At 34.7% G+C, this 22,003-nt stretch overlaps 2 protein-coding genes across 2 annotated transcripts; both read right to left on the bottom strand.

Annotated features, from left to right (window-relative positions):
* Positions 1 to 3,695: 3,695 nt before the first annotated feature.
* Positions 3,696 to 4,702, bottom strand: LOC124983996 (olfactory receptor 9K2-like). Its single transcript, XM_047551735.1, is given in 2 exon segments — positions 3,696 to 4,491; positions 4,493 to 4,702. Coding segments are annotated over 2 exon segments (939 nt in total). The 5' UTR covers positions 4,636 to 4,702.
* An 11,254-nt stretch (positions 4,703 to 15,956) lies between these two features.
* Positions 15,957 to 21,512, bottom strand: LOC124982899 (olfactory receptor 9K2-like). The gene is made up of 2 exons (XM_047549777.1): positions 20,601 to 21,512; positions 15,957 to 16,139 (listed from the first exon to the last, which is right to left on the bottom strand). The coding sequence occupies exons 1-2, from the start codon at positions 21,510 to 21,512 to the stop codon at positions 15,957 to 15,959; spliced, it is 1,095 nt and encodes a 364-aa protein (XP_047405733.1).
* Between the last annotated feature and the right edge of the window lie 491 nt (positions 21,513 to 22,003).

The raw sequence follows: 22,003 nt of genomic DNA, 5'->3' as shown, positions 1-22,003 counted from the left end.
GCCTATGAGGTGGGTCTCTTAGAGACAGCATATTGTTGGGTCTTATTTTTTTACTAGTCTGCCAGTTTGTCTTTTGATTGATGAGTTTATGTCATTTACATTCAATATTATTATTGATAAATGATTCTTATTCCCTGTCATTTTGAATTATTTCTGGTTTTTAATTTGAAATAGCTTCTTTTTGATTAACTATTCTTCTAGCATAGTTACTCCCTTTTCTGGTTTTCCCTTTTATTTTTCATTTCTTCTTCTTGAAATATTGTATTGAGTATGTTTTGTAGTGCAGGCTTTCTACTCATGAATTTTTTTATCATTGTTTATCTTGGAAGGTTTTTATTTTATTGTCAAGTCTGAAGCTTAGTTCTGCAGGATATAGCATTCTTGGCTAACATCCATTTTCTTTCACAGCTTGGTATAGATTATTCCAAAATCTCCTAGCTTTGAGGGTCTGGGTTGAAAAATCAGTTGAGATCTGAATTGGTTTCCCTCTAAATGTTACTTAACTATTTTTCTCTGGCAGCCTTTAGAATTCTATCCTTATTCTGTATTTTAGGCATCTTCATAATAATGTGCCCTGGAGTGAGCCTGTTGTAATCTTGTATATTTGGGGTTCTGTAAGCTCCCTGTCTTTGATGTTCCAATTTGTTCTGAAGGTTTGGGAAATTTTCAGACATTATTTCATTGACTAGATTATACATTCCTATGTTTGTATCTCTGAGTCTTCGTCTATCTTGATAAATCTTATGTTTGGTCTTTTCATGTTATGCTCTATTTCTTGGAAGTTCTGTTCATGGTCTCTTAATATTTTTTCTCCCACTCAATTTTATTGTCAGGATTATATATTTTGTCTTCATTGCCTAAGACTCTGTTCCAGGTTGTCTATTCTGTTGGTGATACTTTCCAATGAATTTTTTATTTGATTTATTGATTTCTTCATTTCAAGGATTTCTGTATTTTTTCAGAATCTGTTTATTGAAGTGATTTTTTGTAACCTATATTTGTTCTTTTACATTGTCCTTTACCTCACAGATCAGTTTAACCATGAACATTCTAAATTCCTTTGCTTACATTTCTTCCACTGAGCTATTGATGGATTCTGTTTTTGACATATTTTGATTTGTTTGAGGTGATTTGTTCACTTGATTTTTCATGTTGTTTGTATGTTTACTCATCTGACAGTTGATTGTGAGACAGTAAGGTTTCTATCTTGTGGAAGGTTTATGGTACCTCACAGTTTGGGGTAAGGGGCAGTGGTCAAAGAGTAACAAGTGTTTCAAACAATTTGCAGCATTAAACCAAATAGCCCTTTCAATGAAATCTACAATGTTGATTGTTACAATACTCAGAAATTACATTATCGGTTATGGCCCATGGTAAAAACAGTAAGTTTATCTAAAGGTTTATGATTTCATGTGATGACCAGAGTTGTATGATGCTACACAAGTGATATATGATGTGATGATTATGAGAAGGAACAAAGACAGAAGTAAAAAATTTTTAAAAAAAGAAAAAGTGGAAGAGAGAACAATGGAGGTTTGCTATTGGCCAAGGAAAAAAGAAAAGAGAGTCAAAGTAGAACAATAAATGAAAGAAAAAATAATGAAAATAAAGATAAAATAAGAAATAGAAAATTTAAGAAATTAAAAGAAATATTAAGGAAAAAATAAAATATACAGAAAAGAGATAAAAGTTTCAAGAACAAAATCAATATATACTAATCAAACATCTTAGTCTTTGAAACATCAATCCATAAAAAATAACTGCCTTTAAATAAAATAGTAGAAATGAGAAAAAATAAGGATATATGAATATATACAAGTATTTAGTTTAGAGATGAAGTTCTTTAAGAGGAAAAGAAGAAGACATGAGGGTATTAGAAAAGGATTTATACATTCAAGAGGTGAATGGGGTATATGCAAGGGCAACATAGATGTTTTAAGAAGGGAGAACAAAAAAGAAAAGAACAATAATTTTAAAATAGAAATAAAAGAGATAAAGGAACAGAGAGAAAGCAGTCAAATTTGACTGTTGGGAAGAAAAAAGAGAGAAGTAGAGACAAAGGAAAACAGAGTTGTCAAAGAGTCAATAGGAAGTCAAGCCAACATATACTAATCAAATACCTAATCTTCCAAAAAATAAAAATTAATTTAAAAAAAAAATTACAATACAGAGCATGAAAAAGGAAAAAAAAAAGCTACCTTAAGGAAATGCTAAAAGCTAAAAAAATAAAGAAAAGAAACAAATATGTACATGTGCAAATGCATAAATGTCCATCACTTGTCTATCAGCACACATTCAAAAACAAATCAAAACATAACAAAAGCAAAAACAAAATAGCAAAATAGTCAATGAAAGTTTTTTGTTTTGTTTTGTTTGTTTTGTTTTTGCCTGCTGTCTGTGCCAAACTGCCTTTCCATTTCTCACCTTCCATTCTCAGAGTGATGGTGTGAGGAGCTGTGGAAGATGCTGGCAGCTTGACTTCCTGAGTATTGTCTTTGGAATCTCTGTGATGAGATGCAGCAAGTGAAGCTCCCAGGGGCAGGGATTTGGTCTGTTATCTTCCCAGGTGTTTTTTATGAAGAGTGTTAATGAATGAATGTGCTTCTACGATTGTATCCCAATGCTCTTCGAAGGGCACCACCCGTGAAATGGGGAAATCTGACCTTCACCGATTCTGTTTCTTGGGGATACTGAGGTTTCTGTTTGTTTCTGGCTTCTCAAGGGGGGGTTTTCAAGCACTAAACTCAGTCACTCTGCCCCATTCAGTTTCTCCCTGCTTCTGGTTCTGTGTGCTGTTGGCTGACAGTTCAATGGAGGGAGGGAGGGACGGCAGGCACGGACTTTCTCTGGTCTCTGATCCGTATTGTCCCCAGGCAAAATGATCTCTGTGCCAGAGATTTTCCTGATTTGCTAGGCTCACTTTAGATCTCTTGGTTGGCGTCTGCCAGAATCATGTGTTGGTTTCAGCCTGGATTTCACAGATCTAAGCTCCTGGTCTGAGTTCTCACCACATTCTCATGGACACATTTAAGTTTGGGCTCCCTGTGCATGGTTGGCAGACTGTGACTTTTATGTACACACAGAAGTTTATTGGACCAGTAGCCTCTGGGTGGCCCAGGGTGGGCTGCCCCTCTGATCCTGGGGTTCCCCACACCAAGATATTCCAGCACTTACAGATCTTCTCAGACCGTGTATTTCCCTCCACCCCCAGCTCCCTCCTGGAGCTAAGCTTCTGTTCAGTTCCTTAGCCTTGTCTGACGTACTCCAACTTTTCCAGTGCTCAAGGCTTTCAGTTGAATATTGAGTATCACTGGAGTGTTTTTGCTTTCACTCACCTCCCAGAGAAGTAGTTTCCTGTTTGAGTCCTGAGTCACGGAGCTGTGAGAGCCAGGATGTGTTTGAATGGTATAATAAAATATGGAAACATTGTTCAACACTATGGCATACACTTTGATTCTGTGAAATAAAATGATACTCAAGATCAGTGAAAAAGTTCATTGTTAAAAATTCTTCCCTAACATCCAGAACATCTCCCATATCTGGAACTTTCAGGATTAATGTAACATTTGGCAAGGGTACATGACCTGGAAAAAGCTACTAACAGTACTTTTGTTATATTTGGGAGAATAACATTAATGGTCACAAGAGGTATGAAATAAATAGCGACAGTACAACTGATATTAAAGAAATAATAATCATAGAATAGATTTTTTCTTCTCTAGAAGTTTTTTAAGAGCCTCTTTGACATCTTTGTTTCTCAAGGAGTAAATCAGAGGGTTCAACATAGGTGTGACTAAGGAGTAACACAAAGAGGCCACTTTACTCAGTTCAGGAAACCTGTCAGGGGTGAGGTACATGAAGAAGACAGCCCCATACAGCACACTCACGACTCCCAGGTGAGAGCTGCAGGTGGAGAAAGCTTTCTTGCGTCCCTCAGTGGAGCGAATCTTTAAAACGGTGGAAACAATATACATGTAAGAAACAATAATGACTATGATGGTTGGCAAGATGATGACGCTAGATAAGGAGAAAGAAACCATTCTGTGGATAAAGAGGTCGGAACAAGATAATCTCTGAAGTGGTCGAATATCACAGTAAAAGTGGTCAATAGCCCGAGAAGCACAAAAGGATAAAGTAAATGTCATGCTGGTTTGAAGAACTGAGCTTATGCAGCCACAGAAATAGGAGCCAGCCACCAACTGAGTGCAGAGACGTGCTGACATCTGAACAGAGTAGAGGAGTGGGTTGCAGATGGCGATGAAGCGATCATAAGCCATGGCTGCCAGAAGGAATCCCTCCGTCACAATGAAGAGTGCAAACAGAAAGACCTGGGCCACACAGCCTGCAAAGGAGATGGACTTGCTTTTAGACCAGAAGTTGGTCATGGCCTTGGGTGCAATAACAGACGAATAGAAGAGATCGACAAAAGATAGGTTGCCTAGGAAGAAATACATTGGTGTGTTCAGCCGGGGGTCAGTCATGATAATGGCTCATCCCAACGTTCCCTAGAAGGATCATGACATATACAAGCAGAAATATCAGGAAGAGGAGGAGATGGAGCTCATATTGCAATCTGAAGCCTATGAGAATGAAGTCAGTCATTTCTGAGTGATTGTTTGTTTCCCTGTCACCCATGGAAGACACCTGATGAGAGGTAATAAGGCAAAATAAACAAATGAACTATTAACTTTGATATTAGCATTATAAATAACCTACACAGTATTCAAATTTACAAAATTATTCTGAAATCATTATTAATTTTGTCCTTGTAGAAAAACTGTGACTTAAATAGAATTCATATTATAAAGATGCATATAAAGGAATTGTTAATTCCATTCTTATGTATCCTGAATTCATCTTCATAACTACTATTAATTGGTTAGACAGCTTAAATAGATTTTGAACTCCTTATATTAACAAAATCCATGCAATAATAATATGAGGTAGGTACTGATATATTTTCATGTCTACAGGTAAGGTACAGAGAAATAAAGTCTGTTGAAATCCACCTTCTGGGGCAGCATTGTAATTCAAAGTTAAGAAACTTGTCTCCAGAATCCATTCTCCTAATTCTTCTTAATGGTTTATTACTACCATTGCCTCTAAAAAGGAAATCTTTCTGTTCCTTTACCTGACTTCTAGTTGTACTTTAATGTTAAATTTTCCTATCTTGAAAATAAATTTCTTAGTTCTCCAACCTGAGTCAAAAATACCTCCCAAGGATAATCACTATTATCACCATATTTTCATATTAAATATTAAATATTCCTCACATGATAATACCTTGCTTAAGACAGGACATAACTTGGTCTCCAATATTGTCATCATGATATATTCTGTGCCTGGCAAAGCTAAAACTTGAATGATAATTGAGCATGCAGAATGTAAGGAAAGTGGAATACTGTGGTGGACAGTATGGGTTTTAGGTTAGGCAGGTTTATGTTCCACTTCAGCTTCTCTCACTTTCTGAATGAGACCTTGATAGAGTTAGTTTCTTATTGTGTAGAGAGCATAAGGAACTCTCTATGAGTCCTCAAACAGGAAAAGGCAGACAAGAACAATAGAATTCTCAACGTTTTCTTGTGAAGATAAATGATGTATATAGATAAATCATTTGGTACCATTTACAGCAAAATATTCAATAAATGTAGCCATTATTCTTTTAACTGTAATTTCCAAAATAATCAGTACTAAAGCAGTTGAAAAATAAAAATGGACAGATGGGTTTTTGGGGATAAACCATTTTATGTTGTGGGAAGGAATCAGAAATCGTTTAAAGTTTAAAGAAAATGAAGAAATCTATGGGAAATATGTTTTCCTGAGAAAAAATATGACAAGGAGAAAAATGGAATGATATGTTATCATGATTCAAGACTGTTTTAAAAATTAAAAATAAACTATGCACCAGTCCCATCAAAAATTAGGAATGCAGATGATTTTATCATAAAGAAGCAAGATTTTGATTTAGGTCATACTTCATGGTCTGGGAAGGTGTGGCTTACTTAAGTAGTGAAAGAGAGCCTCAGTAGTTACAAAATATCATTTTTTGAAAACAGTATATTTCATTTATCTTCTTTAATTTTACCTAAATTATTTTAATTTTCAAGATTCATTCTTATTACACTCTTTCAAACACCATATTTTAGTATTAATATTAAATATTCATTATTCCTCACCTGATAACAACTTCCTTAATATCAGACTTGACTTGTTCTTTGCATATTTATTATCAGCAGAATGTTCTGAGTCTAGAAAATGGTAATTAATCAATTCATGCTTATTTTATAGATAAAATATATCTAATGAGCATGCAGAGTCAGAGAAATGTTTAATAAATTTACATCATAAATATCATAAATGTTATAACTATCATAAGCAGTAGTAAATGTATCGCTAAAGACATTGTACCTGGAAAAGAGTTCTTCCCAAAGCAGCCAACAAACAATCAGTTTGTGACTAATTATTTGCCAAAAGTTCAAGTGTTTTGAAAGTTACTTTTTACCTAGTGTTATTTGGTAGTTTGTCAGATCTGTTAAAGATGAAGAAGTAGAATACAAGGTTTCCCTCTTTTTTTAATTCTAGAAAAGGTAAACATAAAGTTAATTAATTGCTATGTCACAACTACAAACACTGAAAAATGATGACTTTGAGATAAAATAAAACTCTTCCCCCAAAGGCATGTTAATTATGTTAGTTTCAGATTCTTCCCATACAGAAATATCACCTATTTTTCTGAGCTATATTTAGTAGTTTATTTCTTAAAAACTTATGTAGTTTTTCTTAGGAGAAAATCAAGGTGAATTTTCTAAATGATGCTCTGCCAAAATTGAAATGATAACAGGATCCATATTCTGTAGTTATATAAAGTGAACCTGAAGAATCGAACAGCAGAATAGTTTCTCTCCTGTATTCTTAGGTGTTCATATAGTTTTAAGGAAGGAGAATATATAAGTAGAGGCCCTAAACCATCTGGAATCTAATAATCCACCAAAATATCAGTCACAGTTATTCTTAAGGGCTTTGGATTTATTATAACAGTGTAACTTTTTCAAATAATTGCAGCATTGAGATTTCTTTCACCTTCTGGGAGATGGACACCTTTGGGAGGGAAGGAAATCTAAGTCAATTATTAAGATGTCTAGGTTCCAGGACCAAGTCAATGAGGACCACAGAGACTTTAAATAAGAGAGAGACAGCATAATAGGACTTAAATGATACAAAGGTTTTACTCTTTCTTTGTGTAAATGCTTTGAGAGGGACCAAAAGGATCTTTCCATTTTAATTTCTACATTGAAAAGAAGTATTTTCAATTTAAAATCATAACTAATTTTTGGTAAACAAATAGAAATAGATATAAAAGAAAATATTATATTTCATAATGTATAGGGAAATTTTTGGTCTTAGTTTTAAGTTTTCTCTAATATGAATATGTTTTCTCTAATATCTAAATTATGGAACATTTTTCACATATTTATTGTCCACTTGTATTTATTCTTTTCAGAAGTGCCTGTTTAGTTCATTTGCACACTTATTGTTTAGGTTATCTATGGTTTTGGTGTTAAGTTTTTGAGTTCTTATATTTTCTGGATATTAATTCCCTTTTGGAAATTATTTTCTCCCATTCTGTCCCTCTTGGAAATTATTTTCCCCCATTCTGTAGGATCTCCCTTTATGCTCTGATTTCCTTTGTAGTGCAGAAGCTTTCTAATTTAAGGCCTCCCATCTGTTAATCTTTGGTATTATTTCCTGAGTTTTAAGCATTCTATTGAGGAAATCATTTCCTGTGCCTATATGTTTGAGTGTTGACACTGAGATTTCTTCTACCACTTGCAGAGTTTTTGGTCTAATTCCTGGCTCTTTGATTCTCAATAGTTGACTTACATGAATAGAGAGAGAGGGGAGAATCTAGTTTCATTTTTCTGCATACATATATTCAGTTTTTCCATGACCTTTTGTTCTGAAAAGGGATGTCTTTTCTCCAGTGTAGTTTTGTACCTCCATAAAGCATCAAATGACTGTTTGTGTGGGTTTGCCTGTGTCTTCTATTCAATTAAATTTGTCTCCATGTCTGTTTTTCGGGCAGTGCCACTATTTTTGTTACTATACCTCTGTAGTATAATTTGAAGTCAGGTATTGCAATGCCTCCAAGCATTGCTTTTTTTGCTCAGAATTGCTTTGGTTATATAAATTTTAGAACTGTGTTTTCTAGTTCTAGGAAGAATGCCATTAGTATTTTGATGGAACTGCATTGCATCTGTAGATCAATTTTGGAACATAGTTATTTTAACACTACTAATCTGCCTACTCAAGAATATGAGAGATCCGCTCATCTTCTAATGTCTTCTTCAATTTTGTTCTTAAATTTACTATAATTTTCATTGTAGAGGTCTTTCAACTCCTTGGTTAGATTTCTTCATAAGTGTTTTGTTCTATTTTATTTTTTTCCTGAGGCTATTTTGCATGAAATTATTTTCCTAATCTCTTATTTAACAGAGTCACCATTCATGTGTAATAAAGCTATTGATGTTTATATGTTGATTTTTGTATCCTTCCACTTTGCTAAGTTTTTTTAATGTGCTCTAGAATTGTTGTCATAGAACTTTTTGAATTTTCTACATATAGGATCGTAACATCTGCAAATAGTAATAATTTGACTTCTTTTCCTTTTTGTATCACAAATATGTCCTTTCCTTGCCTAATTTCTCAGGCTAGAATTTTAAATATTACATTGAATAGGAGTGGTGAGAGAGGACCTTCTTATCTTATTGCTGAATTTAGAGTAAATGCTTTCAGTTTTTCCCCATTAAGTATGTTAGCTTTAAGTTTGTTGTATATAGCCCTTATATATCCCTGAGCCCTTGAGGTAAATTCCTACTATCCCAATTTCTTTCAGTCGTTTTGTCACGAAGAGGTGCTGGATTTTGTAAAAAGAGTTTTCTGCCCCTATTGAGATCATCATGTGATTCTTGTCCTTAACCATATTTACATGGTGAATTACATTTACTGATATGCATATATTCAACCAACCTTGCATACCTGGAATGAGACCCACTTGATCATGTATACAATATTTTTTAAATTTTTTAATGCAACTTGATAGTATTTTCTTAAGGATTTTTGCTCATCAAAGATATTGGTCTATAGTTCTGTTTCCTTGATATGTCTTTGGTTTAGGTATCAGGGTAACACCGGTATCAGAGAATAAACTTGAAAGTATTCCATCAATTTCTAAGAAAATTACTTTTAATTCCTTCTCTACTTAGTTCTGCACTTAAAAATCCTAGAGTATTGCCAGCTACTGTCTACTGTAGTCTGACATCCCCTACAATTGCCTTTGAAATGTTATTTTACATGAAGTTTAATTTCCACAACCTATAGCATACACTAATATGCACCTTGCATAACATATAAAATCAAGAATCTCAATTTAATCCACTTTGAAAAATAAGACATAGTGAAATTTAGAAGCTTTCCCGGAAACTGATGATTTTTTCCATTATGAAGAAGAGATAATTTTTTTCTTTGAATATGGGATTATTCACATTGAATGCATCTTTTATAAGTAATATCAGAAGTGGAACTAAGATTGAGTGTCTGCATTAAAAAAAATCCTAAATAAATAATCTAATATTATACTTCAAGAGAGACATGAAGAGACACACAGTAGAAAGACAGGAAGTATGAAATGAGTAGAAGATAGGAAATAAGATTGGAGCTGAAATTATCCAATATAATAATTTAAACTCTAGCCAGAGCAATCAGGCTTGAGAAGGAAATTAAAGGGACACAGACAGGAAAAGAAGTAGTCAAATTTTCTCTGTTCACTGATGACATTATCCTATAAGTAGAAGAACCAAAAATTCTAATATAAGACTTATAGATATTGTGAATGGAGTGGTTTCCTTAGACTGGCAGAATGGATTAAAAAGAAAGACCCAACAATATGCTGCCTGCAAGAGACTCATCTCATAGAAAAAGACATCCACAGACTAAAGGTGAAAGGATGGGAAAAAACCTACCACGCACATGTACTCAGTAAAAAAGCGGGAGTTTCCATCCTTATATCACATAAAGTGGACTTCAAGCCAAAGTTAGTCAGAAGGGATAAAGAAGGACATTTCATACTGCTTAAGGGAAACACAAATCAGGAAGACATAACAATAGTAAATATTTATGCCCCAAACAATGGTGCATCCCTGTACATCAAACAAATCCTTCTCAATTTCAGGAATCACATAGACCACAACACAATAATTTTGGGTGACTTTAATGCACCGCTGTCACCACTAGATAGATCTTCCAAACAAAAACCAACAAAAGAAACTATAGAACTCAATAACACAATCAATAACCTAGACTTAATAGACATATATAGAATATTCTATCCATCAATGAGCAGATTCACTGTCTTCTCAGCAGTACATGGAACCTTATCGAAAATAGACCATGTGTTATGCCACAAAGCAGCCCTTAGGAAATGCAAAAAAATAGAGATACTGCCTTGTGTTCTATCAGATCATAATGGACTGAGAGTAGAAATCAATGACAAAGTAAAAAACAGAAATTACTCCAACACCTGGAGACTAAATAATATGCTATTGAATGAAACATGGATAACAGAAAACATCAGGGAGGAGATAAAAAAATTCGTAGAGGTCAATGAGAATGATGATACAACATATCAAAATCTCGGGGACACTATGAAAGTGGTACTAAGAGGAAAATTCATTGAATGGAGCGCATTCCAGAAAAGAATGAAAAGTCAACAACTACATGACCTAACAGTACAGCTCTAAGCCCTAGAAAAAGAATAACAGAAGAACAGCAAAAGTAGTAGAAGACAGGAAATAATTAAAATCAGAGCTGAAATCAATGAAATTGAAACAAAAGAAACAATTCAAAAAATTGACAAAACAAAAAATCGGTTCTTTGAGAAAGTAAACAAAATAGACAAACCCTTAGCCACACTAACAAAGAGAAGGAGAGAGACAACTCAAATTACTAAAATTTGTGATGAAAAAGTAAATATGACAGACACCACTGAGATACAGAACATAATGAGAAGCTACTTTGAAAATCTGTATTCCAACAAAATAAAAACTACTGAAGACATTGAAAAATTTCTAGAGACAAATGCTCCTCCCAGACTGAACCAGGAGGACATACACAATTTAAACAGATCAATATCAAGCAATGAAATAGAAGAAGCCATTAAAAACCTACCATCCAAGAAAAGCCCAGGACCAGACAGATTCTCAGCCAAGTTCTACAAGACCTTCAAAGAAGAACTCATTCCAATACTTCCAAAGTATTCCAGGAAATAGAAAAAGAGGGTACCCTACCAAACTCATTCTATGAAGCTAATATCATCCTCATACCCAAATCAGGAAAAGACACATCAAGGAAAGAAAATTTTAGACCAATATCCTTGATGAATATAGATGCAAAGATCCTTAACAAAATATTGGCAAACTGTACCCAAAAACATATTCAGAAAATCGTGCACCACGATCAAGTGAGGTTCATCCCTAGAATGCAAGGATGGTTTAACATCCGTAAATCAATAAATGTAATCCATCATGTCAATAGACTTAAGGATAAGAATCATATGGTTATTTCAATTGAAGCAGAAAAAGCATTTGACAAAATACGACACCCCTTCATGCTCAAAACACTAGAAAAAATAGGAATAGTAGGAACATACCTGAACATTGTAAAGGCTATTTATGCTAAGCCCATGGCCAACATCGTTCTTAATGGAGAAAAACTGAAACCATTCCCTTTAAAAACGGGAACAAGACAGGGATGTCCTCTTTCACCACTTCTATTCAACATTGTCCTCGAAACTCTAGCCAGAGCAATTAGGCAGACTAAAGAATTAAAGGGATACAAATAGGAAAAGAGGAACTTAAGCTTTCACTATTTGCTGATGACATGATTCTACATTTAGAGGATCCAAAGAACTCCTCCAGAAAACTTCTAGACCTCATCAATGAATTCAGCAAAATAGCAGGCTATAAAATCAACACGCATAAATCTAAAGCATTTTTATACACAAGCGACAAAACAGCTGAAAGGGAAATGAGGAAAACAACTCCATTTGCAATAGCCTCAAAAAAAAAAAAAAATACTTGGGAATCAATCTAACCAAAGAGGTCAAAGATCTCTACAATGAAAACTACAAAACACTGAAGAAAGAAATTGAGGAAGATCTTAGAAGATGGAAAGATCTCCCATGTTCTTGGATAGGAAGAATTAATATTGTCAAAATGACTATACTACCAAAAGTGCTATACAGATTCAATGCAATTCCAATTAAAATCCCAGTGATGTACCTTACAGAAATAGAGCAAGCAATCATGAAATTCATCTGGAAGAATAAGAAATTCAGAATAGCTAAGCAATCCTTAGCAAGAAGAATGAAACAGGAGGTATCGCAATACCAGAACTTCAACTATACTACAAAGCAATAGTAACAAAACGGCATGGTATTGGCATCAAAATACACAGGTAAATCAATGGTACAGAATAGAGGACACAGACACAAACCCAAATAAATACAATTTTCTCATACTAGACAAAGGTGCCAAAAATATGCAATGGAGAAAAGATAGCCTTTTCAACAAATGGTGCTGGGAAAACTGGAAATCCATATGCAACAGAATGAAACTAAACCCCTATCTCTCACCCTGCATAAAAATCAACTCACAGTGGATCAAGGATCTTGAAATCAGACCAGAGACCATGCATCTTATAGAAGAAAAAGTAGATCCAAATCTTCACCTTGTTGGCTTAGTATCAGACTTCCCTAACAGGACTCCCATAGCACAAGAAATAAAAGAAAGAATCAATAACTGGGACAGATTCAAACTAAATAGCTTTTCCTTAGCAAAGGAAACTATCAGCAATGTGAAGAGAGAGCCTACAGAGTTGGAGAATATCTGTGCCACTCATACTTCAGATAGAGCACTTATTTCCAGAATACATAAAGAACTCAAAAAACTCTACACCAAGAATACAAATAACCCAACTGACAAATGGGCTAAGGATAAGAACGGATGCTTCACAGAAGAAGATCTACAAGCAATAAACAAACATATGAAAAATGTTCACCATCTTTAGTAATAAGAGAAATGCAAACCAAAACTACCCTAAGATTTCATCTCACTCCAATTAGAATGGCGATTATCAAGAACACAAGCAACAATAGGTGTTGGCGAGGATGTGGGGAAAAAGGTACACTCATACACTGCTGGTAGGGATGCAAATTAGTGCAGCCACTCTGGAAAACAGTGTGGAGATTCCTCATAAAACTTGGAATGGAACCACCATTTGACCCAGCTATCTACCCCACTCCTCAGCCTATACCCAAAGGACTTAAAATCAGCATACTACAGAGATACAGCCACATCAATGTTCATAGCTGCTCAATTCACAATAGCCAGATTGTGGAACCAACCTAGATGCCCTTCAATTGATGAATGGATAAAGAAACTGTGGTATATATATATATATATACAATGGAATATTACTCAGCTATAAAGAATAATAAAATTATGGCATTTGCAGACTCATGCTAAGTGAGACAAGCCAATCTCAAAAAGCCAAAGGTCGAATGATCTCGCTGATAAGCAGATGATGACACATAATGGGGCGTGGGGGGGCTAGAATGGAGGAAGGAAGGACTGTATAGATGGAAAAGAGGTGTGGGAGGGGTGGGAGGGGTGGGGGGAGGAAAAAATAACAGAATGAATCAAACATCATTACCCTTTGTAAATGTGTGATTGCACAAATGGTATGCTGTTACTCCATGTACAAACAGAAACAACATTTATCCCATTTGTTTACAATAAAAATAAATTTAAAAAAAGAAAAAAAATTCATATGGAAAAATAAAGGATCCAGAATAGCCAAAACAATCCTCAGCAGTAAGAAAAAGTTTGGAGGCATCACATACCCAACTTCAAATTATACTACAGAGCTATAGTTTTAAAAAAATCTTCATAGTATTGACATCAAAACAGACATGAAGAACAATGTAGTAGAATAGAAGACACAGAAAACTCCACACAAAAATAGTCATTTTGACAAAAGTGCCCAAAACATATGTTGGAGAAAAATATTCTTTTTAACAAATGGTGCTGGGAAAACTGGAGAACAATAAACTTAGATCCCTATCTTTCATCCTGCATAAGAGTCAGGTCAAAGTGGATCAAAGATCTAAAAATTAGATCAGAACACTACAACTGCTAGAAGAAAAAGAGGGTTCACACTCCAACATATTGGTGCAGGCACCAACTTCCTTAATAATAGCCTTAGAGCTCAATACATAGAACCAAGAATTAATAAGTGGGATGGCATCAAATAAAAACCTCTGCACGGCAAAGGAAATGATAAAGAGCATGAAGAGAAAACCTACAGAATGGGAAAAAAATCTTTGCCAACTGCTCCTCTGACAGGGGATTAGTAGTATCAGAATATATAAAGAACTCAAAAACTTAACACCAAAAAGAAAAAAAAACCCAATCGATAAATGGGCAAAAGAACTAAACAGACATTTCTGAAAAGAAGAAACCCAAATGTCAATAAATAGAATAAAAATGTTCACTATCCCTAATAATTGGGCAAATGTAAGTCAAAACTACATTGAGATTTCATCTCAGTTCAATTAAAATGGCAATCATCAAGAAGTCAATAATAAATAATAAATGCTGGTGAGAATGTGTGGGGAAAGATACACTCATACATTGTTGGTGGGACTGTAAATTAGTACAATCTCTTTGGAAGGCAGTATGGAGTTTCCTCAAGAGACTAGGAATGGAACTACATAACACCCAGCTATCCCACTCCTTGATATTTATCCATAACAATAAAATCAGCATACTGCACATTGATGTTTACAGCAGCTCAATTCACAATAGCCAAGTTGTAGAACAAATCCAGGTGCCAATCAACAGATGAATAAATAGAGACAATGCAGCGTATACATAAAGAAATGTTACTCAGTCATAAAAAATAAATTTGTGATGTTTGTTCTTCAATGGGTGGAACTGGAGAATAAAATGTTAAGTGAAATAAGCCAGACTCAGTAAGTCAAAGGTCAAATATTTTCTCTCACATGTGGAAGCTACAGCAATATAAGCAAATAAAAAGAGGGGAGGGTTTTCTCATGAAAATAGAAGTGACATCAGTGGAATAGAAGAAGGAAATTGAGGGAGAGGGAAAAGGAATGGGATAAGGGAGAAACTGCAGAATAATATTGACCAAATTATGCTACATACATATGTGACTATAAAATAATGAATTCCACTTTTATCTGTATCGTTAAAGCCCAAATTGAAAAAATAAATAAATAAATAAAATGATAAATAATTAGGTCGATCAGTATTGTCCAGAAAGGAGAACAGGGGAAGGGAAGAGGGGAGGGAAATCAGAAGTACTAAGGATTCAAATAGAACAAATTATATTCTTTACATGAATGAATAGGTTAAAATAGACCCCACTATTAAGTATAGCTGTAATGCACTAATGAAAACATTTTTTAAAGGAGAGAGCTAAGAAAAACAATTTTGTAATAGAATTGTTCAGTGGTTTCAGTGTCAATTTCCTAGGCAGTATTTAAAAGCATTGGATTACAGTTTTTTAAGAGAGTCAGCCTTGTCTTAATTTCCCCTCCTAAAAAAAAAAAAACTAATTTCTTTATTCAACATTTTATTTAAATGGAATTTATATTTTTGAACAGTTTCTGTTTAAAAGAAAGTTTCCAGCTAGTACAGCAAGGTCCTGTAAATTTCTTTCCCAACATTCCCCCAATTTCCCATCTTACGTTATATTACTGTGAAGTGTTTGTGAAAACCCAGAAAGCAGTCATGCTGTCTACCACTAACTAAACTCCACAGTTTCACATTTCAGTAATTTTTTTTCTCTAATGTCTGTTTTGTGTTCCAGAATACCATTTATAAGTCTATCTGGTATAAATTTAGTTCTGATCTCTTCAAGGCACTTTTGGATTTTGACAGCTTCTCAGGTTTTTCTGGTTTTGTTTTAGATCCTCTTAAAAGCATTGAGGAGCATTTGACAGGTATTTTGTATGCTGTCCTTCCATTTGTTTTGTATGAGATTTTTCTCATAGATAAAGTGTAGGTATGGGTTTTGAAAGTCAGAAAGATGAAATCACTCTCATGATACTATATCGGTAGATATATTTTACCAACAAGGCTTATCAATGATGATACTAACTTTGATCACCTGGTCTAAAGAGTGTTTTCAAGGTTTTTCCATTATCAAGTTATTCCCCACAACTTCCATACTAGTGTATGAAAGAAATAAATTATAAGCAATTCATCATGTCATCTATACTCAAGTAGGCAGGTGTTCTACCTCTTTGAGACTGGAAGATCTTTCATAAATTTGGAGGACTTCTGGACAAAATGTCTCTTCTTGCCCATTTATTTATTTAGTCAACCATTATTTATTATAAACTAATACATATTTACTATTTTATTTGGATTATAATCCTATATTCTTTAAATTATTGCTTAATGTTTTTCAGTTTTGGCCATTGGAAGCTCTTTTAAATTAATTTGTGTATCCCTTTAAAATGTCACAACTGTTTTGTTTTCTAAAGGCTCCATCATGCTTTGACGTGCAAGATCCTTAAGACTTTTCTTGACTGCTCCATGCCTGGTCATAAAATCAGTCATTTTGGCAGTTTTTCCTGTTTTGTTTTGTTTTGTTTTGTTTAATTGGGAATGGTATTAGAAACCACTGTTGAGATGCTTGGTGGTGTGCTTGTTGCTACTAGGTGACATTGCTTCTAGGATTTCTCAACAAACATTCAGAAAATATACATGCTAAGCCATGTGTGTGTGTGTGTATATATATATATAACTATTTCATCATTCATTTTTGTCTATATTAACCTAAATAGGAATTCACACTTGTCTCCAGTTCCTATTCCATATCTTGTGATTCACTCTGGACTTTTCCTTTACTAATCTGTAACTTCTCATTCTAACAGTGAGAAACCTGTGATCTCCAATATCTACTGTCCATTTACTCATTTTTTTTTCAATTCCAGATGCATGCACAGCAGTTGAAGATTGTAAATCTGTTATCTTGCAGAACCACAATTGCCAACAAGTGTGCTATGTTGTGCACTATTCCTTTAGTATTTAGTTTCATTTTTCTAATAATAAAAACACTGTTTTCAAAAGTTATTTAGGTCAGCACTTTTTCCCCAATTGCTTCAGTGAAATTAGGCTATATATTTTATATTTTTTATTTGTTCTTTTTAGTTATACATGATTGTAGAACCCATTTTGATATATTTATACAAGTTTGGAATATATCTTATTCTAATTAGGTTCCAGTCTTGTGGATGTACATGAGATGAGATTCACTGTGGTATATTCATACATGTACACAGGAAAGTTATGTCCTATTCATTCTATTGTCTTTCCTATTCCCACTGACCCTACCTTCCTTTCATTCCTCTTTGTCTAATCCACTGAAGTTCTATTCCCTGCCCCACCCCCTTGTTGTGTGTTAGCATCCACATATCAGAGAGAACATTTTTATGATTGACTTATCTCACTTAGCATGATAGTCTCCAGATGCATCCATTTACTTGCAAGTGTCAAAAATTTGTTCTTCTTTATGACTGAGTAATATCCCATTGTGCATATATACTACAATTTCTGTGACTATTCATCTGTTGATGGGCATGTAGGTTGGTTCCATGGCTTAGCTATTGTGAATTGTGCTGCTATAAACATTGGTGTTAGGTCATACATTTTTTAACATAGTGTGATTCTTTTGTCAGAGTCTTCATTTAATTTTTTAAAATTTACATGCATAACATTTACTCTTTATGCAGAGAAGCTATATGGGATCCAACAAATGCTTAATTTATGTCTCTGCCTTTACAGCACCATATAGATTAATTCTACCACCCTGAATATCTCCAGGGCCTCCTCTAGTCAACACTCAAAATCCCTTGAAATACTGATTTATTTTCCTTCATTATAGATTTGCCTTTTCCAGAATACTATATAAATGCAATCATATGTTCATCTAGCAAAATTCTTAAGTGGTTTATCCATACTGCTATGTGAATTAAAACTTTATTCTCTAATTTCTAAATAATATTCCCTTGTATGAATATACCATTCACCTAACAAAAAATCACGATTGTTTCCAATTTGGGGGAATTATGAATAAGGATATTATAAACATTCATGTATAGTTTCCATAAGAACATAAGTTTTTAATCAGTTTTTTAAATATTAGGAACATGTATGCTGATCTACAGAGTTAGTCTGTGTTTAACTTCGTAAGGAGCTAGCAAAGCATCTGCTATAAGATTTTATATCCATGCCATCAATGAATGAGAGGACCTACTACTCTGCATCATCACCAGTATTTGATGTTGTCAGGTCTGGGGAGAGACATAGCCATTTCAATAACTATACCATTACACGTTGAAGATTTTCTATTTTTCTGGTTAGATAAGGTCAAGTCAAGGAATTTGCCATCATTAGTAAAGAGGCTTACATGATATCATGCTGCCTATCAGAATTTAAATTAACAGAAAAGGAAAAAAACTGAAAATATTTGAAGTTCACCTATTGCAAAAGTAGCACTCAATAAGGCTGGATGTACATAGGCAACTCTTGAACAGTGTTGCTTCTTCATTCTTTGGGGTTCCTTGGTTCTTACCCAATAGAAACCTTTTTCTCTAGCACTTCTACTAATTCAGTGTGTTCCACATATCTTTCCAATATATTCCCCTTCTTACCTTAAGAAAGTGATTTTCATCAAGTAAGCCCATCTGGCATTCATCAATAAAACAAATAAAAAAGGGATACTTGCAGTTAAAGTGCAGAAGTGGAGAAATAGTATTAACTGATTTATTGGGAATATTCATAAGGAGTGAGTAAAACCCAGTTTTTAAATCTAGAATCACATTCAGAATAATACAAAACCACTTTTTTCTTATGGGGAAAAAATAGTAAACATCTTTGATTAAAGAATTTTTTCTAATTATAATACATAAGGCTAGAAGCCTATTTTTACAAGACTGTCTTAAATACTAGACTCCTTCTGTTCTACCACTCTCCATCCCACCATAGTGAGTCCTCCTTTTCTCATCTATCAAAAGAGTTGCATACTTCCTATGATCACTGGGGTCTTCTGAGAAGTTGATTTGAATTTATTGATACATTCTGTTAGTTTGGAAGTAGGCAAACATGCATAAAAATCAATTGGGTAAAAACTAGGAGTGCACCATCTTTTAAAACATTTCCTCATTTGTACATTTTCTCATCAGCATTAAATTTTATACCGTAACACACAACAAAAAGAAATAATAAAAGCAAACAGTTGACATTTTCTTCAGTATCTTTATCATTGATTTTATCATATTTGGAGATACCAAAATATTTCTCAAAAAAAAGTGGAACATCAATGCAAATGTTGGAAAGACAAAAAAATCACATATGATTTAAATATCAAATGCATTACAGAAAAATTGTGAACATATATATGACAATCATCAAGGAAAACTAAATAATTTAATAAGGCACACTGGTGAAAATAGTTGAAAGCATCTAATTCAATTTGCTTCAATTTGCACCCTCATAAGAGGACACCCATACTAAAGACTTTCCTTTTGTGATTTTTTTAAGTATTAAGATTTTAGAAGATTGGATACAAAATATTTCTAAACCTCTTTGATATGACAAGGAATCAGTGACAATCCATACAAAAAATAAAAAACAATTAAATGCAATTAAATATCAATATAATTAGTTGAGTTACTCTGTTAAAATCATGATGGCACAGAAAATAATCTTTCAGCATGAATGTTATTTAAGGAGAACAGACTGAAAGAAAGTCATTGTGAATACATTTCATAAAAGAATCAAGTGTTGCAACTAATAAAGCATCCTGATTTGGGTTGGTATTTCTGCAAATCACAGAAGTTTATGTGTGAATTTAAGATTTTACCAAAGCAATTTTTCTCCCACATGCCAATAAACCCAAAGGGAAAAAAATAAAGTTAAATCATCTTTTCTCCCACTGTCATAAAGTTAAAACAAGAGTGAAGAATGTATTTCTATTTATAAAATGACTGCAAATTTTATTGATGTCTAAGATACCCAGATATAACACTGCTCTCTTATAGAAGAATGAATGATGGCTTAATACTACCCCTTCATTAAAAATTAATCACTTGTGCCTGGCGTAGTGGCACATGCCTGTAATGCCAGCAGCTTGGCTTGGGAGGCTGAGGCAGGAGAATGGTGAGTTCAAAGCCAGCATCAGCAAAAGTGACATGCTAAGCACCTCAGTGAGACCCTGTCTCTAAATCAAATACAGAGTTGGACTAGGGATGTGTCTCAGTGGTTGAGTGCCTGAGAGTTAAATATGTGGTACCCAAATAAATAAATCCTTTGTGAGATGGTCAGCTTAAAGAATACCTGAATGACTCAAACGTGATCCCACATCAAAAGTCCAGGATAAAACAATCAGTGGGTCTCTCATGAGGAAGCCCCAAGAAAGGAGAATTAGGGTAAAGCTTTCTAGTTCCCCAGGATTTTTCTCAAAGCTTGTTTGACATCCTTGTTTCTTAGAGAGTAGATCAGAGGGTTTAACATGGGTGTGACCAGTATGTAAAATACTGAGGCCACTTTGCGGAGTTCCGAATTGCTGGGAGGTGTGAGATACACGAAGGAGACAGTCCCATACAGCACACTCACGACCCCCAGGTGGGAGCTGCAGGTGGAGAAGGCTTTCTTTTTGCCTTTAGTCGAGGGAATCTTCAAGACTGTGGACACAATGTACACGTAAGATACTACAATAACAACTATCGTGGGCAAAATAATGAAGACCGCCAAACTCAGAGATACCATCTTATTGACAAAGAGGTTAGAACAGGAGATCTTCTCAATTTGGTAAGAATCACAGTAGAAATGATCAATGACTCGGTAGGCACAAAAAGACACTGAGAATGTCACACTGACTTGGAGGGTGGAACTGACCCAGCCACAGAAATAGGAACCAGCAACTAGTTGACTGCAAAGGCGTCTTGACATGTGGACACTATAAAGGAGAGGATTGCAGATGGCACTGAAGCGGTCATAGGCCATGGCTGCCAGGACAAACCCCTCTGTTACAATGAAGAGTGCAAAAAGGAACAGCTGGGCAGCACATCCTCCAAAGGATATGGTTTTTTCCTCAGACAGGAAGATGCCCATGGCTTTAGGAGCAATAACAGTGGAGTAGGAGAGGTCAATGAAAGACAGATTGCCTAGAAAGAAATACATTGGTGTGTTCAACTGGGAGTCAGTCACAATGACTGCCATCATGCTAATGTTCCCCAAAAGGACCATGCCATAGACCAGCAGGAACAGGAGGAAGAGGAGAACGTAGAACTCGGGACGCACCCTGAAGCCTGCAAGAATGAAGTCGGTCACATCTGAGTGGTTGCTGCCTCCCTTGTCACTCATGGCAAGAACCTGCTAAGAAGTGTAAGACGAGGTGAAATATTAAATTTTGTACCTTTACTCTGTTATAAAATGCCCTTTTTTCTTGGAGAAAACATCGATATTTGGTTTTTCATCTCTTTTATGCCACCCAATTCTCTTAGGTGTGAATTGCTATATCTTTTTTAGGAACTGAATCTGAGTTAGATTGAAATTGCTGGTCAACCTGTGAATCCCCAAACTCCTGGCTTTCTAATGTATGCCTTGGAACCCAGTGCTCTTCCCAGTGTACCTCATGTGCCGTTCACTATTGAAGAACCCTTCCCTTATACCTGTTCAGGTCACAGCTTTATTTATGTGGTAAGTTTAACTTATCTGACAGTTTTGATAAATGTATAAATATTTTCCCATCTTTAACGGGTAATTTAAACTTTATTTTATACTCAAAAATGCTTCCTTTTGTGGGGCTGGGGAGATAGCTCAGTCGGTAGAGTGCTTGCCTTGTAAGCACAAGG

The sequence above is a fragment of the Sciurus carolinensis genome, chromosome 4 (assembly GCF_902686445.1).
Source record: "Sciurus carolinensis chromosome 4, mSciCar1.2, whole genome shotgun sequence".
Classification (NCBI taxonomy): Eukaryota; Metazoa; Chordata; class Mammalia; order Rodentia; family Sciuridae; genus Sciurus; species Sciurus carolinensis.
Note: the sequence above shows the minus strand (reverse complement) of the source record. Positions and strands in the feature narration are given on the sequence as shown.

What these genes read in the sequence shown, in the direction of transcription:
- LOC124982899 (XM_047549777.1), bottom strand. Translation starts at nt 21,512, where the DNA reads ATGAGTGACAAGGGAGGCAGCAACCACTCAGATGTGACCGACTTCATT. An exon ending in TCAAACAAGCTTTGAGAAAA is followed by an intron (nt 16,140 to 20,600) that starts ATCCTGGGGAAC and finishes ACCCATACCTAC; the next exon opens with ACTTTATCTATGAGAAAAAT.